We start from the raw sequence: 16,082 nt of genomic DNA on the forward strand, positions 1-16,082 counted from the left end.
GCAAAGACATATAGAAAGAAGTCACCAAGTTTTACAATAAACCGTCAAAATTTTGTCCTTGTGAAGTGAAGCGTCATGAAAAAAAAAATGGAGTTTCAGAAATTTCCCAGTGCTCCTCAAACTCCTTAATCATAGTTTGAGGTCAACTGGGGTTAAACTGTTCAATGAAAAACAAAAAAAATTGAAAACTCGGGGACATAATTCTTTACTTACATGTTGTGGGTGATGCCATAAGTTTCCTGCAAGCTTCTGACGTTATAGTCAACAGAGCAGAGATGTGTCAGATAGAGTCAAAGCAAGGCTTACCTGGTAGCTGGCAGGGTGCTGACCCGTGTAAAGAAAACGGACGGCTCCACTTCCACATGGAGGCCTAGCGAAAGGTTCCTGTAATACCCTTCAACGTGTCCTGGTCCGCCGGAGTATTTAAAATTCAGAATGGCTTCCAGGGTCTAGAGAAATAAAATTAAATTATTTGTGAGCTATGTTTCATTGCTGTGTGTGAAAAAGGCTCAATTGTATGAGACCATTCGACGTGATTTAGCAGTAAAGTTTCGAGACCATCAAGAATTCATCCTCCTAAACCATCTACTCTCTTCTCGTAAGAAAAAAGAAACATCCACAATCAAATGACCTCATCTCATCTAACCAGCTGCTATTTTTCCCCCTAATCCTTTCCAGTACTAAGGACTACAGAACTAAGTCGACCAGACTTCCCTTCACATAATTCCTCCCTATGCTACAGTTAACTTAGGAGAAATGAAAAGCTCATTTTCGCCTCTAAGTGTTTAGGGTTTATTAAATGATATGCTCTTTATACTCTAAAAAAAATATTGACCCAGTCATTACCTTCCTAATAAAATAGGCTTTTACAGTTCTCGACTGCAGCCTCATAGAGCAAGGTTAAACAAAACCAGAGTGTCTGCTCTCCATATAAGTCAGAGTAAACCCACAAAAACTAATACAGTAAAAATAACTGTTGACCAGATCAAGTGCATGAACCTTATCTTTCCACAAAGTTCATTTTAGAGAAACATGATTGTTTAGCAAATAATAAAAAAGGGTTTCTGCTAATACTGGAAAATCATCCAAAAAGTCAAGGCAACACAAGTCTAGGGAAACAGTTATACCTGCCAGGCGTCACCAATTCTCAGACAGTTAAAAATACTTTCCATTTAAAATCAAGATTTATAAGGCCTTTTATGAAACTTGTTATTTTTTTTCCCTATAAGCTCTAAGGAACAATCTATACAGATCTTCTAGCTTCCAAAAAATACTCAGGTTTGACACAATTCTGCCTCGGATTGAAAGCACAGAGACACTCTTGCACACAACTTCTTAAAATTACCATAATGCAGCGATTGAAAAACCACCAAATCAAGAACTCAATGTTTTGCTCCATGCATGCGCATACATATTGCRCATATTTCCAGTTTTCTTTTAAGTCATGGGGGCTAATTGTATTTCCTGATTTAGTTTCATTAATATTCATATCAGTCAACTTATACTACAACTCAAAATATCCACTGGGCACTGTTTATGTTAATTTCTAATTTGCAGTTAATGAACTCGAGCTTCTGTCACATCAGGCGAGGTAATCAATATTAAGTACATGTGTCTGACGCTACTTAAGTCATAAGGTAAGAAAGAGTTTCAATTTTAATTACGAATTCTTCTATGAAGACTCTACCTATGTATGCTCGGTATTATTGCTGTAATATTCATGGTATCCTGCTTTGTAAACCTACTGCTATACGGTTACTTGCTTTGTTCTGCATGAGAGCTTGGCACCAGGTTGCAGCACTAAGTCCAGTCCGATGTAATCACAGGAAAACTATAATAAAGGTTAGTCCTGAAGGCCACCGAGCATTATCGCTCCCCAAGCAAAATGCTCCCCAGCATCCTACAACAACTGAAAAATGTCCAGAAAAAGTGTAAAAATGCCACTATCATGTGCCACTGATGAGCACCAGAGCTTAGGGGCATCATAAAATCTACCACAGTGAGGACTGTATCRACAAAAACTCATTCATGTAATTTAGGGTGATAATAGCACTGATACCAAATACACAAGATGTAAAAATATAGACATATACGTACTCCTTTCAACTGCCCCGCACATGCCTTGGAAGAACTCCACGTATGACAGGAATGATTGATTTTCTCTCTCTAGGACAGAAGAAAACCCAACACTTTGGTAAGCTAACGCCACAGATTTAACGACTGCGGGACACGCACTCCAGTGGCCTTGTCAAACCAACCCAAGTAACAGACTGAGCTGCAGATTCYGTTAATCTTTCAGGATATCCAGGGAATTTCTTCAACTTCGCTAAACTGCATCGCTGCAAACCAGCAGGAAAAGGCAGGGTGTCCRGCAAAGCTAATTTTGCCAGCAGATGATCCATAAAAAAAGAGGAAAGAAGAATGGAGCATGTCTGGAATTCAAAATATCAATAAATCTGGGGAGGGAGGCAGATTATGGATTATTGCTCTTTTACCCACTTGGGGACTTTGGCTGGATGAATTTGCATGCTGTTGACCACTTACTGCAACGGTCTTTCCTTGTGCTGATGAAGGGATGGAAATACGTCTCTGTGCTTAAGTTGCAGGTGCCAAGACTCTCAACTAAAGGCAGCAGACATTAATACCACCTTCTCATTTGGAGAAGAAATATTTTACTCATAAGCTATCAAAAATGACCACTCTGGTTTCTTGACCTATTTTGTCCTCAAAGATATTTTCTACATAAACTAGGTACTTTAAAAAAMATCTCTCCAGTCTGCACTTTGAAATCCTTGTCATATCCACTCCCGTAACAGAATCAAAAGCAAAATTATAAAAGAACTGCCATTTGAGTAACACTAGGTAGCTAAGGAAAAGCAACTAAATGACAGCAGAAGCAGCTTCTGGCCTCAGTGAAGTATTGAAAGTACTTGGCGAGAGGTGGCACACGCCTGAGACTCCCCAGATACTGTCTGCAATCACTGTGCAGAAATACCACAATGTACCATTGCAGGCTCCCCGGTATGATTTAAAAAATAGAGGTACAGAAAGAATATTAAAAATATTTAAATTCAAAATCCAAGTTCCCTTCCCATATTGATTTTCTGATTATAGAAAATAACTCTTACTAAAGCGTATAATTTGTCATAAGATTAAGGCTTGAAATTTGAAAAAGAACATATTTCAGGTGCGTAATCTTCAAAAATACCTTCCTTTTTATCAAATGACATGCCCTACAGTACATGCTTTCTCTCCAGAGCCCATCACACTCACCATCTCCTGCTTCTCGCCCGAATTAGCACATGCATTAGCAGGACACGCTCCACAAGAGGCAATGCAATCACTTGTACTTAGCCAGCCTGTCTGACTTTCAGCCCCGTTTCTCTCGATTGAATGCCTTTTGTTTTCTGGCCTTTAAAAAATAATAAAAATAATAATTACATTATCTGCCTCCCTTCTTTCCTCTCACTTCTCAGACAATCCCACTCCCATACACAACTCTGACGGGCCATCGGTGATACTCATCAGCGAGGAAGAGAGATAAAAAAAGGCACTAGTTCATCTAGTCCATCTTCCAAAAGACATCGGAGAATATCTCTGCAAAATTAATTTCTGAATTTCTTCCACTGGGTACCACGCTTCTTAAAGCCTTTCATGGTTTGCACATTTGTAAAGAAGTAACACTTCTCAGCAATTTCAGCTGCTTGAGAACATCTTGTAATTAATTAAATTATGTGGCAGTCACAAAGAGAAAGTGAGTTTTTCAAATTAATTAAGGTGTCCTCAGTAGCAACAGGTAACCCTGGAGATAAACACACCAGCGACAGCAAAGAGCTGAACAGCAACGATTCCACTTGGGGCACCTCTAACTCCCTGCAGAGCTGGGTACCAGCCACTTATTCACTGATGAGTGTGGAGGATCAAGAAAAAGGAGGATTCCCAATTCATGATGATATTCTCTTTCAGTGCTAAGCAAAATACTCCAAATTACCTAAGCGTTACTCTAAGAGGCATCACCTCTTCTCCGTTTGGTACGTTTAAAGATAACATTGCACTTTGCATGAATTAAATCAGATCACCTATGAAGCAGATGAGCACCAACTTTAGTTTCTACACTTGTGGACTTGAAATATCACGATAACCTTGCTAAAAAAAATCACTTTCCAATCAGAACAGAAATAATCTCCTTGCAGACACATTTCAGTACGAGCCCAGCTTGCAGTAGCAGATGCTGAAACACACAGCAGCTATTTCACAGGATTAACCGAGTCAGCTGCAAGCAAATGTGGTATTAATTGGCTAGTTCTCTCCCTTGTTATCTCAGATTTTTTAATTTCAAAAAAAAAAAAAAGAAATACTGAGTAGCCCTACAATATAAAAAAGATTCATCCACACTGCATTAAAAAAATAAATAAATAAATAAAGAAAGAACTGAAAACTGGTAACTACGTCCATATGAAGCTCTCTGCAAATACTGGAAGTACCAGTGTTCTCATCTGTTTAATGGAGTTCTTTGCAGTTTTGGATCCCATTCGTTTATGATCTCCTTCTTCATGTCAGTTCCTCGCTTCTTCCCTATCCTGCTCAGTTAAAAGAAAAACTTCCATCACCGAACTGAGAAAACTTTGCAAAGATGGTTGAATTTTCTCCAGGTGCCAGAGGTTCCTCAGTTCTGACCTAAAATTGTGTCTGGTAACACATCTGCTAACAACTATATTCCTTGTCATCCTCTAGGGATTTTACAATGTATAAAATAAAACTTATTACAACTGCAAGTTATCCTTTTAGCCCCATTAACAAAAGTATCCCCTGTTCCTCGGCTGGGCCCTGCTTTCCCGAGCCGCGCGTTGAAGCCCTGCTGCTCCTTGCCTTGCTCCATCCAGCTCTTGGTCCACCCTCAGCCTGCAGCCACGGGGTTTACCCCAGTCCCMGTTATCACAGAGCCCAAGAGCACTTTTTTGCCCTAGTCAGATTAAGGGGGTTTTATCCTCCTTTTCTACATGGCTCCATATCTTAATTTCCTATCTTTACCATAAAAATTACCTAGTACAGGCATTACAGGTCAAAACCAGGAAAGGTCCAACCTCACAGAATCTGCAAGTTCTTGAAGCCAAGCAGCACGATTCACGCAGCAAAGCCGTACACTAAACACGGCTGAATCTTTTTCAGGAAGGATGAGAAAGGGAGCTCCCMGCAGCAGGAGGCAAAAGGAGATGCCCGGGTCACGGAAACCGAGGACGAGGGGACCCAGACACAGTCCTTGGGCTCTGTGCAGGCACAGGCTGTGTCCAGGTTTAGACCTGGTCTCATGAAAAAAATGAGGCCAGAAGGAAYTGTCAGGTGAGATGGCATTTAGAAAGAATACATCTCTGTCCACGAATGTCTTTTTTAAATAAGCCTAAGTCTTTGCATATCCTTTTTCTAATGCACATATTGGGGATCCTGCCATTGATTACTGTGCTATTCGGTGCCTTCAAGAACAGTATCTACTGGGACTACGTCTATGTAATCATCCAGCCAACAAAACTGATTTAAATTAGCACTTTCTTGAGTTTTAATTCATGGTAGCCTAACAAAAGAAAAATACTTGCAATTTTTGCTTCTTTCTCCTATCACTGAGTCTATAAACCATGATTTCACATGGCAACTTGACAAAGGATAAAGTCTGTATAAAAATCAGGCTTAACAACAGTGTTGAGAGAAGTAATAGGTGCCTTTGTACAGAAGCCGAATATCCTTTGGTCCGCTTGTTCTCAGGGAAAAAACAGAAAGAAAGAAAAAAAGAAAGGCACGAGTGTGCATGGACGCACACACCACCACCAGGAGAAAGAGAAACCACTGACCAGCTAGACCATAATTCTTGTGGTCACAAAACTCTCCAGTCAAATCAAAAAGAGCTCCAGCTAAATGTCAGTAGCACCACGTTTCTGTCACTTTTGGTTGACAAAAGCCAGGCAAAGAACAGCGTTACTGGGATGCAAACACCCCCACAACGTACCTTAGGCTTCCAGACCTACTAAAGTTTCTCAGCTTTGACTCGTCTGACCAGTCTCTCATTGCAAGATGGAGACCSCAGGGGCTTGCAGGCTGACCTCATCTTCCAAGCTTCCTCCATGGAGGAATCCAAATTATAAACCAATAAATAAATTAGTTCTCCTTTACGGCTTCAGGGAACACTGCCGGTATCYGGCACAATTATGAGACTGCCTGAGAGAGGTCCAGGACAAGAACGGAAGATCAGAAGTGTAATGAACAACACACAACATTTTCCCATTTGCAGAAAACATCATATCATAGTTCCTAAAAACTAACTTCTATCACAAATTGCTTTCTTCAGATGAATTACTTGCAGGAATGAGTGCATGGTGACATTATGAAACTTTGCAGAAAGAGATCTACTCGTTGTTCTGTCTCTCATTGAAGAATATTAGTCTATTCACTTGCGGCTAACCTGTCTGGTTTTCTGAAACATAAAATATATTTTAGGTTTTCTGTATTTTCTAAAAGATACAAAATTCTTCACATTCTTTTCAAATTCTCAATTATAGCTGAAAAAAATAAATCCTGCATTTTTATGAGAAATCAAACAGTCAAGCTAGGACAGAAAGTACCTGTCCCTTTTTCTGACTGTAAATCATAAAGCTAACCCAAATCTACAGAATACTTAGGCGATTGAGGCAGAATTACTAAYCTCCCTGTAAACAGGAAATACTGTCCCAGTAGATGCTGCTCCTTAAAGCATCAAACAGCACAGTAATCAATAGCAGCATCCCTGATATATGCATTATAAAAAGGATGCACACAGATAATCATCTTGTAGGACTGAACTGAATCCTCCGTATCCATTTTTTTTCCTATGCCTACCATTAAGCATATACGTGGCAATCATAAAAGCTACGATAAAATTCTTAATAACTGATTGGCAATAAAATAAATTTTGTGCCACCGTAGTAAATTAAATCCTTTTTTATATAGAAATACAAACTAAACCCGAATTGCTGTTGCTGTTACATTATTTATCAGTCTAAACCAAGATTAAGTATAAATTTTAGCACACGTTACTCAGCTGAATTTACATGCCTGGTCTATGAAACAAGCTGAGAAATATTTGCTTGTTGTGCTCAGGTTCTAGAACAGATTTACGCAAAGATGCCTACTGCACGCACACCGAATTTCAGTAGCAGGACTTGCAGCGCACCGATGTTTAATCCAGCTCATTCATCTGCATTTATGTCTAGTTAAGGCACTGAACAACGAAACTGCAGCATCCCTTGGTAAAAATAGCACAATGGCACGGAAAAGTAGCTGAAGCTAAAAATAGCTTCTGCAGGCATATGCTGTGAATTAAATAGTTCATTTTCCCCTGCCCAACCCTAAATCAGTAAGCTTCAACAAGGAATCCCTAGTGAATACACACTGGAGCTCAGTAAATCCCCCTTGAGCTTACAAGGCATATTCTGAATGTGAGCTGGCTAAAAATAGCCTTGTTTATAATGAGAATGGAGATGTGAGCAGAATAATATTAAGTTTAAAGGCAGCCATGCTACAGTCATTGCACATTTGCTAGGAGGGTGAACCAAAGGTCGCTCTCACAAATAGGTTATACAGATTGGCAGATCAAATACAACAACCTTTCACTGAAGAGAATTCACTTCACATTCAGCTATGCACTTGCTAATCGGCTCTTGCAGCTCTGTATTCACAATTTATGCGGTGTGCGTTCTTTAGGTGGAACACGGGTTGTGATTTCCAAAAGATAGGAGACGTAAAAGAAAGTATATAGCATCATTCCTCTGGACAGTACTCTTCCCTAAAGTTCAAATCTCCTCTGAAAACATTTGGAAAATGTAATACATACTTCTTCTTGTAACATTAATCACAGAAATCTAATTAGAGGCAAATTATATCCAGCCTACCAGGACAGTAATACGGTGGCCAAACACCAAAGCAGCTGATGCATGTTCAGAACTGCCTCTGTCAACTTAGATGCATGCAATACTGACCTCATTATCACAGAGTCTGAGTCTTGGCTGAGATATGGATGAGAAATTAGGCATAATTTACATACGAGTAATTTTTATTCTTTGAGTGTGTCTGTGAAATGATCCCACTGAGAGTTTGGGGTCTATCGACACTAAACTGCAGAGCCTTTTACAAAATTGTGTGCTTGGAAACTACGCACCCTCGTTTCCCATTCTTTGGACGCGGACTTGAAGGAACGGAGGGGCCAGTCATCATGGGTGCTCTTCAGTAACTTCTCTAATTCTGAAATYCTTACCCTGATTCTGAAGTTAGAAGGTGAAAAGGAGAGTAAATACAGATAATGATCATGAGGAATTGATGCGGATGAACTGTCCCCTCATCCTTTGAAGGGGAAATATTCTCCATACAAAGACCAACATCTCAGCCTGGCTCCCCCAGCAACCGCTATGCAACATGTCCGCGCTGCACAGAAGCTGCAGCGATGCATCGGCAAACGCACCTCCTCACTGAAACCTCTTCTTACACCTCACTGCAGGCTCCCCAAGAGTAAGAGCACAAGCTGTCGGCAAGTGCCTTGCAGGTACAGGCAAAGGATGATACTGAAGGCTCCAACTGGAGAAACACAAATCATCAGCCCTCAGTTAATTCCCTGTCACTAAGGGTGTGCAGCCGTGAGAGGTGGCTAGAACCAAAGCTAGGGTACAACAAACAGAATAAAGAACAGTCAGCATTCAGCATACATAAAGTGTCCAACGTATCATAAAAACATAGTAACAAGGATAAAAAAGCACCAAAAGGAACAGGAGCAAAAAAACAAAAAAGAAGTGTTACAGACCTGACATCCTCATACGAACGACACATCTGATCAATGTTGTTTCTCATCCACGTACAGGTCCTCTCTCCCTTTGCAGAGAAAGGGAGAGCACTGCTTTTTGAAGTGCTACTCAGACTTTGAATTTGCTGCTACAGACTCAGCAATCAAGTATTATCATTCCGCATATATGCCGGGTTAAGTAAATTAGAATTTTTAAATGGAGTATGAGAGTTAGTTAAGTGTGAGTGCAAGTTTTCTGCTCCAACTCTCCCAACCAATAAGGCAATACACCACCACCAAGCCAGAATAGACTTGTAGCAACAACCTGAAATCTCTGGTAACACCACCAACTTCTTCAGTTACTTCTTTTTTTGTGCTGAACATCTCTATCCTATTTCACACTTCCACAGCAGTAGCCCACCCTTTTTCTCTCCCTCTTCTGCTTCTACCAYGTTTTTTTGCAAGAAAAGAGAGTTAGACTGCACAATTAAGTGGGACAAATACAGAAGAAATACTGTTTTGTTCTTAGTTCCCTTATATTATTCCTAACAATCTATTTGCCTTTTTCACTGCTAAGAATTGTGCTTACATCATCACAGAACATCTCATACCTCCAAGGTCTCTTCACTGAACTGGTTTTCATCATTGCGTATTTGACRTTGACAGCTTTTTCTTTACATGCATTACTTTATAATGCACGTGTTGATCAATGTTGATCTCCACATGAAGTTTYAACACCATATCTCTACCACAGGATTATCTTGTAACTCTGGAAGGTTGATTTTCATATCTGCTACCCTTGATAAAGTTTGTTACAATGCTGGTCACCCACAYGCGCAGATCGTTCCTGAGCACGTTGAATGGCACAGGCACAACACAGATCCKTACGGAATTACGCTGGAGACCACCTTTTAGGGAGTAAATGGACCATTTATCCTACCTTTAATCAACTCCCGACTCATGGCAGGACCTTCGCTTTTATCTCATAGTGTATTTGTTYCTCTCATAGCCTTTTGTGCGAGTCTTGTTGAAAGTGTTTCAGGAATCAAAGCAAGCCATATCAACAAATTTTCCTTTGTTCACCTACCCGGCATACGCTTCAAAGAGTTCTGACAGATTTGCTAGCCGTGATTGCCCTCCGCAAAAAAAAAAAAAACTTTAACAATATCTCAATACATCTACCCCCTATTATCATGAAATCCATTATTATGTTTCTATTTTCACTATGCACTGCAGTAAGAGCAAGGTAAACGTGTCAGCTGCTCTGCTTCCTCAATGACAGGCAGTATGAAATTACCTTTCCAAGATTTACAAACTTTTAAAGTACTGAAGAATACGAAAATAATCCCAGAGGAAGAAGAAAAACAGTCACATGTTCCCCTAGGGCATATAGTCAGATATGGGTCCAGGACTTTCCTCGTTACCCAAGCGAGCAAAATTCAGAGCTTACAATATACGTAACCCATCCCATAGGAAAGGCACATGGCGCACAGAAGGTCTCCCGAGAAACTCAACCCCCATTCTCTGGTCATATATGCTTATTTTTATAGAAATAAGCCATAACCATATCCACACCTTCAAATGACCAAACAAATGCTYCCCTGCAATTGCAGAAGCACCTTAAAAACTACTTATGCATCTAGCAAATCAGAACAAATCAGAACATATAAAAAAATACTTGAAACTACATAATCATTTTTTTTACACYCCAGCCCTTCGGCATGCTTATATTAAACAATCCTACGTCCATGTTCCAGGAATTCCTATGATTAAGAGAGATAAGCCAAATTACATGATTGTTCAGAAACATGAGTAAGAGGAAAAAAAAGTGGTTTCAAAAAAGACTACTTGGAACAACTTAATAGATCTGTTTTTTTATCACAGTCGTTAACATATAACTATGGAAGACTGAGTACTCCAGATTCTTCAGCTGCTAATGGGTAGGGAACACAGGCTGCAGTAGCTCTATCAGTTCCACAATCAAGAAACTTACTGAGCTGAAACTATCGCTTATTTAATAAGGGATGAAAAGGGTGTTAACTGGAATAAATATGGCACCTTCCTCCTATTTAATACGATGATAAAAATGAWCAGGATGAAAAAAGTGAAATCAGTTTTCAGGGATTAATACTTCCGAAATTAAAGGTATACTATAGTTTAGCTAGAAATCAGGTCCTCGAGTCGCAAAACAGCAACGTTTTCCATGCTAATGTATCTTCTTTCTTTCACTGTGTACGCCACCCTGAAGTTAATATGCCAAGCAACCAAGCATTCACTCATATTATTAAAACATACAGGACATAATAAATACAGTACATGTGATTTCCTCCCATATTTTTTCTCAATATAAAGAATATGGCCTTAGCTCTTCAGTAAACACAGGAAGATAATTGCAGATACAAATCAGAAGTAGAGACAACACTAAAATTCATTTCCTCCCTTCACTGATCCCATTCTGCCGTAATTCAGCCAAGCAAACATGCCTCGTGGCAATGAGCCCCAGCCCCATTGCCTGCTCCTGGTCTCAACTGCAGCAAAGAGTCCAAAAGGCTGAGAATAAACTTTCAATCCTACGAGTGTTACAACAGTAAAAACAGACAGGTTTTACAAAAGCAGAAGGTCTTCAAAGAGATGAAAGCTATTACAGAATGTTTTCTCAGAAATAAAGATTTTTAAAGGGCTAGTCACCAATGATTTGGACTCTCTACATCAGACTAACATGTAAGATGAGTTCACAATTTATTTCTGARCATGATCTCGTGGTTCGGGTGATGCTTGGAACGTCATTGCTTCCAAGCTGCAAYGTGACTATTCATATACCTGTATTCCTCACATCATAGACTACTTACGGTCTAAAAATAACAGAATATCCTGTAAAAGTACCATCCAAAATAAAGGCATATTATATGTTGCTGCTGTTTTCCCCCCTTCCAGCACAATGGATTCTGCAAAGTTAACTGGAAGTGATTACAATTAGGTCCAATAACTCAGCATTAATGAGAAAATCAGCTGACTCAGAGATCTTTTCCAGGAGGAAATTTGACAGATCTAATTCCAGCACCTAAGCTGTAAAACCATCTGAAGCCATCATATGCTAAAAAGCTCGAAGAGCTCTCTATTTTCTAAAAGGAGAAGGAACAGAAAATCTCCTTTCTGTGGGAAGAGGACAAGATCAGTCTCTGATTCCTTCTTTCYTTCTTTCTTTGAGAGCCAAGGATACTATGTGCATTCCTTGCCTTCCTGGAGATAGCTACACATATATAAAATTCCAACAAAAATCTCTTTCTCGTGTGATCACTTGTCTTCCTAATGATACTCAGTGGTGAACTGACCTACACAAATTCTTAACAGATTTCCTGCCATATATAACTTTTTTTTAAAGGTAATCACTGTCTGATCATTAAATCACTGTTTTGATTTTGTTTTGGATGCTACTTGATTTCTAATGYACGCAGTTAGCACACATTTAAAGGGATTACCAATGCTTATTTAAAAAACACACTGAGTCAGCTCACTCTGAGAACTTATAAATATTCAGCAGGAAACTCCCAAACACTGACTCATAACTTCAGAGGTTTAAAACAGACAAATTATCATGAATTTCCCAACTATTAGTCATACTGGATTGAATCAGAAGCCACAACCTTTGCATTTGTGCGAATTCCGCTTGATAATCCATAAAGTTCTACAGAAATAACAACGTTATGGGGAAAAACAACCAAAAACCAGATAAGTGGCAAAGAAGGACTAATTCTGCAGAACAGCTTACATGGAAAAACTATTTCATATAATAATATACATTAAACAAAAATTGTTTCTCTTACATCTAATCTGTGTTCAGTTTATTTAAGACACATGACTAATTTTAGAGAGAAAAAAGTAATTCTACCAACTTTTTGTTTTTCAGAGAGAAGAAAAATGAATCACAGAATGGCTAAGGTTGGAAGGGACCTCTGGAGATCATCTAGTCCAACCCCCCCCCTGCTCAAGCAGGGTCACCTAGAGCATGKTAGACAGGATTGCGTCCAGGCGGGTTTTGAGTATCTCCAGAGAAGGAGACTCCGCAACCTCTCTGGGCAACCTCCTTCAGTTCTCTGGCACTCTCACAGGACAGAAGCTTCTTCTCATATTCAGGTGGAACTTCTTGTCTTTCAGTTTGTGCCTCTTGTCTCTTGTCCTGTCACTGGGCAGCACTGAAAAGAGTCGGTACCCATCCTCTCTGCATCCTCCCTTTAGACACTTACACACATTGATAAGATCCCCCCTCCATCTTCTCTTCTCCAGGCTAAACAGGCCCACCTCTGGCAGCCTTTCTCCATAGGAGAAATGCTCCAGTCCCCTCACCACCTTTGTAGCCCTACACTGGACTCTCTCCAGTAGTTCCATGTCTCGTACTGGGGAGGCCAGAACTGGACACAGGACTCCAGATGAGGCCTCACCAGGGCTGAGGAGAGGGGGCAGGATCACCTCCCTCCACCTGCTGGCAACACTCTTCCTAATGCACCCCAGCATGCCATTGGCCTTCTGGGCCACAAGGGCACATTGCTGGCTCATGGTTAACTTCTTGTCCATCAGCACTCCCAGGTCCTTCTCTGCAGAGCTGCTTTCCAGCAGGCCAGTCCCCAGTCTGTCCTGGTGCATGGGGYTATTSCTCCCTAGGTKCRGGACCCTGCCCTTGCCTTTGCTGAACTTCAGGAGGATCCCCTCCACACATCTCTCCAGCCTGTCCCTCTGAATGGCAKCACAGCCCTCTGGTATCTCAGCCACTCCTCACAGGTTAGTATCATTAGCAAATTTGCTGAGAGTGCACCTTGTCCCTTCATCTAGGTCACTGATGAATTACTTGAACAATGCTGGACCCAGTAYTGACCCCTGTGGAACACCACTATCTACAGGGCTGCAATTGCTGTAGGTGACCCCACTTGAGCCCCATTTTTCTGCCTGCATGGTCTCAATAACTCTCCACTTCTCCCATCTTTCCTAGTTTAAAGCCCTTCTTATGAGGTAGGCCAGCCTGTTGGCAAAGATTTGTGTGCCCAGTTTAGTGAGGTGGACCCCATAAACATGAAACATGATTTTAAGACACGAAACAACCTTGAAGTCTCTTCTCCATAGACCTCTGCTCAAATAAACCTTTCAAAAGGTACAACTGGACAATCCTATCTAGTTCCTAATCAGAAAAACCACTGGCATCCATATTTACATATTCTTACAGCATTACAATACTCAGAATCCAAGTGTTTAAAGGCTTATTGCTAAGCATGATCATAATGCTCTCATTTTGTCTTGAAACAACRAAGAATAACTTGTTAACTTGCAACAGCATTAAATACATATGCAATTACTATAAAGACAGWGAGTTATATAAATGGACAATGCAAYAGTAAAGAATCCCCTTTAAACTCTCTCATCCATAYGTTAATAAAAATACTGGCTTTTGTTTCTAGACACATTGCTAACCACTTCATCAAAAGACAATCCAATGTATGCACAATGTAAGACCACATGATATAAAGGCAAATTAATATCATTACATGATAACAGAAGTCAAAAGATTTATCCATTCCATCATCACCGGAATGACAGAACTACTGCACATGATGTAAGGCAATTCCTCGGGATTAATTTCAAACAAAAGGGTGGGACACCATCCATACTTCTGGGAATGTACAAATGACACCTACAATTACCTGTTTAGCCTAATGAACAATATTCTAATTAACAAAATACTAATGCCTATTTTCAGAAGTTCTGTGGAAGCAAAAGAAGTCCCCAGGACTTGAGGAGTGTGAACGGAATCAGTTCTGAGTTGTGAACAGCCACAAGTTGTGGAGTCTCCRGCCTTGGAGACATTCAAAGTCACCTGGAMTCTTGACCCCTTCCACATCGTCAGGAAAGATTTAGGTATGTTCCGGTCATATTACAATATAGTCCCCTCTTATATTGAACCTGCTGCTTTTTGGTTTACTGTGAACATTTAAGTCTCAAGAAAAGGGAAAAGCATTCAAGCGAAGAGAGGCTGATGCGATAGTGTAGAAACCGTTTACTTTTGCCTGCCTACTGAGGAAGTATGGTGCCCGATCCAACAAGATATTCTAAAYACATTCAATGTCTTATTCTTCTAAAATGTGCATTAAAAATAAAGCTTAAAGACAAAAAAAAAGGCAATTAACAGAATTTTGGTTGAGAACGGTGATCAACAGGATTTTAACTTTTTATTCAAATGATCCAACCTGAATGAATGTATATCTCTTTCTTCAAATAAAATGATTTTTTTTAGATTATCTTTTAAAAAAAAAAGGCAGGAGTAATTAGTTGAAGAATTAAGTTTAATTATTTAAATTGTGAAAACAAATCATTTCAGCAACTCTGAAGGCCCTTTATGCCCTTTAAGAGAAATAATTAAAATTAAGTAGTGGTTAAATTTCATATTTACAAAAAAATGCACTCCCTTCTAATCCACAGATATATCCCTTTTAATTGCCTATTAAAAGAAACTGAACACTGAATATTGTATATTCATGTTCTATTATGCATAGCTTTTTAATGAATACTGTTAAAGACTGTAACATTTAAAAGTCACTGGCTGTTTACTAATAAATTTGTATTATTCATTCTTTAACAGAAGATAAATAATAGTCAAAACTCAATTTCAAAGTCAAGTAACAATGAAGTATAAATAGCTGCCAACATTTCATGCATCTAGATGACAAGTGTCACAACCTGCTTTGAAAAAAAAATATTAAAAATATGAAGAATCAGGTTCTTCTTGTCCATCTCTAACATTTTAATTTTATCACACCAAATGGTAAACAATCTGTCTGGTGATCTATTTTTACCAGGTAACACAAGGGTAACTTTTTCCTATTGAAATAAAGATACACGAGAATTCAGTTTGAATATACAAGCCTCACAGTTTATAATGGAGAAAAAGTGAAAATTACTCCTGAGGACTGTACTTGAGGGTTGGTTTTTAATTGTTTGCCTAAGGCAACCTCTCTGCATTTAACCTATATTAAATAAAAATGAAAGTCTATGGATTATTGATTTAAAAAGGAAATCAACATTTCTATAGCAGGTAAGAAGTCAAAATGAGAACTTCTGAAAAACGTGTTTTTAGCATTATATGTAATATTTAAAYTATTCGGTTCTAAAATCATGCCAGAGTAACTGCAGTAGGCACAAAGCATTAAAAACACAATATTAAAGTTTAAAATGTTATGGGCTAGAATTAACTGTGAAATTACGATAGGACCTCAGGTCAGTGGGAACCCTGAGACTGATT

The 16,082-nt window shown here is 39.4% G+C and overlaps 1 protein-coding gene across 4 annotated transcripts in view; it reads right to left on the reverse strand.

Annotated features, from left to right (window-relative positions):
* TRAPPC9 (trafficking protein particle complex subunit 9) overlaps positions 1 to 16,082 on the reverse strand; it is a 458,914-nt gene that overhangs the window by 285,503 nt on the left and 157,329 nt on the right. For all 4 annotated transcript variants that reach the window (XM_085321706.1, XM_085321778.1, XM_085321550.1 and 1 more), the window contains one exon: positions 307 to 449. In XM_085321706.1, the coding sequence (XP_085177832.1) occupies positions 307 to 449 (143 nt within the window). The remainder of the gene's footprint in view (positions 1 to 306; positions 450 to 16,082) is intronic.

This window comes from Rhea americana, unplaced genomic scaffold (genome assembly GCF_003343005.1).
Source record: "Rhea americana isolate MKP2758 unplaced genomic scaffold, rheAme1 scaffold_0, whole genome shotgun sequence".
Classification (NCBI taxonomy): domain Eukaryota; kingdom Metazoa; phylum Chordata; class Aves; order Rheiformes; family Rheidae; genus Rhea; species Rhea americana.